Source organism: Macadamia integrifolia, unplaced genomic scaffold (assembly GCF_013358625.1).
Source record: "Macadamia integrifolia cultivar HAES 741 unplaced genomic scaffold, SCU_Mint_v3 scaffold766, whole genome shotgun sequence".
NCBI classification, from domain to species: Eukaryota; Viridiplantae; Streptophyta; class Magnoliopsida; order Proteales; family Proteaceae; genus Macadamia; species Macadamia integrifolia.
Genome location: NW_024870535.1, coordinates 124109 through 126793, shown reverse-complemented (window position 1 = coordinate 126793; position 2685 = coordinate 124109). Strand labels below are relative to the sequence as shown.

The 2685-nt window shown below is 39.5% G+C and overlaps 1 protein-coding gene across 1 annotated transcript in view; it reads right to left on the bottom strand.

Moving 5' to 3' along the window:
- Nucleotides 1-2096: 2096 nt before the first annotated feature.
- LOC122069931 (ubiquitin carboxyl-terminal hydrolase 2-like) overlaps nt 2097-2685 on the bottom strand; it is an 11719-nt gene continuing 11130 nt past the window's right edge. Inside the window, exon 4 of the mRNA XM_042634002.1 lies at nt 2097-2674. Coding sequence (XP_042489936.1) covers nt 2535-2674 — 140 coding nt within the window. The 3' untranslated portion in view covers nt 2097-2534. The remainder of the gene's footprint in view (nt 2675-2685) is intronic.

Genomic DNA, 2685 nt, shown 5'->3' with positions numbered 1-2685 from the left:
CCATATATTAACGGTGAGATGAAACCTTGGTTTACTGTCAATGGAGAATAGGATCGTTGGAACCATGCATGCAGGTTTGAATACAGCCTAATTGACCTTTACAAGTTTTTTGGTGGTTCAATAAGATTGTCCACATTAATGGTGAGATGAAATCTTGCTTTATTATTAATAGAGAATAGGATTACAATCATTCGTCCTAACACTTCTCTCAAATTACTAACAAAGAAAGAACATTCACTACAATTATATTCCAAACTCTATACTAAAAAATTTTCAAAATGCCCATATAATCCCTAAAAAAAAATATCTCCAGATTTATTACCCCAAAAGGCCATAACCCTTGCATGGACTAACGATGACAACTCCCCCTACCGTACACCTATTCCTCAAGGCCTTCAACCCCTTGATGGCCCTTTGAAATAAACCCACTTTTACAAGCAATACAGGACATCACAACCCCAACATTCCTTACCTCCCCCGATCAATGGTTGGTAACTGATGAATATTGATACATACTCAAATTTGATGGAGACAAAATAGGAATACAAGAGAGAAAATATGAGAGAAGGAATAGAAAGTGATTGCCTTAGTGTATTGGGAGGTCGTTAACCTCGGTTTTGACTAATTGAGAGGGAGCCAACCTCAATTTCTTAAGAGAAATTTGAGGGATTAAACTTCTTGATTTCCATTCCAATAGTATCCTATTAAATATGTACAAAAAAGAAGTTATCCATAACTAATATAACTCCTACTAACACCACAACTCCACGTACACACTATAATCGATCACGATGGCCCACAACACACACTCAATAAAAAACTTACCACTAATCCATGTTTGACTCAATCAGTTAATTCTAACTAATCTAAAATAATAAAATACTATTCTATTTTATTGTGCAAGGGTTGCACGTAACAAATACTTAAATGAAAATGCCTTCACATGAACAGAACCCTCTCAAAACCATCTCTAATTTAGGGTCTCTGCCTGAGAATATTTATGTTCCTCAACCTATCAGTCTCTGTTTGTTATCCGCTTGCCAACCACTCTGGTACCGGCTGAGACATGGGTCGGCCTTCTTCACTCACACCAACCAATAAGGATGTGAGACATGCCATATGGGCACTGGAAAGTAATATGAACCTTGTTTGTAAAATCAACCTCTTATATAACACGAACACACACACGCACGCACGCACACACACACACACACACACAGATGGAAAATCCACATTAGAAATTGATAAAAACCAAAAGCTTAGAAATCTTCAACAAAAATGAGATGGAAAAGAGTTTCTCACTATTACTGAGACAAAAGAACTTTTGTCACTCCATGCCATGCAAGAATGGGTTGCAGATGTGTTTATATAGACTGCTGGCCAAAGATACTTCGGCGAATACAACATTTTTTTCTTTTAAGAGGGGGGGGACATGCAAGCACCTCAAGGTCCTCCCAGCCATTGGATGCACACTTGAAGGGCTGGAGGATTGGCAATGTGTGTTAAGTACACCAGGGATCAAAGGGATCAGTATTGGATCAGTAGAACTGGCTGGATCGGATAAGTATCAGTAGAGGCCGATTCTGACTCCCATATCGGTCAGCCCAAGGCCCCAACCCCAAAATCCTCTTAGTTGAGCCCAGGCCCAGCCCAGGCCCGGCCCAGCCCAGCCCAATCCTGACTTGGGGCCTGAAATAGGATGAGTGATTTTCTTCCTTCTGCAACCCACACCAACCTTTTCCTGGTGGTCAGTCAGCAACTCAGTACTAGTAGTTATTATATGGATGAAGACCAGTTCTGAACACAGGTTAAGGCCAGTCCACCAATCAGTTCTGAATTACAGAACATGAGACCCCAAATCCAATGTAAAAGGCCTACAGCCCTAAACCATAGAAATTCCCAAAGAATGAAGTGAGTAAACAAATCAAAAGGACAAAAATTAGCATAAAATCTTAACCATCTGACCAAAAGAAGACTATGGCTCTGCCTTGCATAGATGAGTATTCTAGAAAGTATCCAATCATGGAAGTTGAAGTACCTCTTACTACCTGCAGCCAACAAGCAGGTAAAGGGATCCATCTGGAAACAGTAAGCTCTGGAGAAGAAAACCTAGTTATTAAATCTCAGTTGCAATAAAATACATAGAATGAGTTCCTTTGGGATATTGGGGACCATTAAATGCACTGCTGCAGGCATCAATTTGAAAGAAGAATCATTGCTCATGAATATAAAAAAATGGGCATCTTCCTAACCCATATGAAATACAATAAACTTTTCCCCTTCAATTTATTTCACTCTGTATATACTCACTCAAAGTATACCTTCTGTAACAAATGAAATATAACTCTCCCTTGTACAATGTTCGGCAAATAAAACTGTTCATGAATCATCCTCGGCATCCAAAACTGTTGTTACACTCACCTCTGCTTCTCAAGCCCTTCTTTTACTCTCCTTTTCACTTTTGTTGGAGGTGCTTAGCTGCATCCAGGCTCAATATTGCCAAACATGGATATGAAGGAAAAAGAAAAGGATCTTCAATTTTTTTCATAAAATAATATGTATGCTTCACACCGCAGAACCTCTGCAAGAGAAACCTCACGGACATGGGAATCGCTGATATAGTACCATGTGGATTCACCACTGAACTTTTCAGTTCTCCCTCGACTTTTATTGCCTCTCACGTAT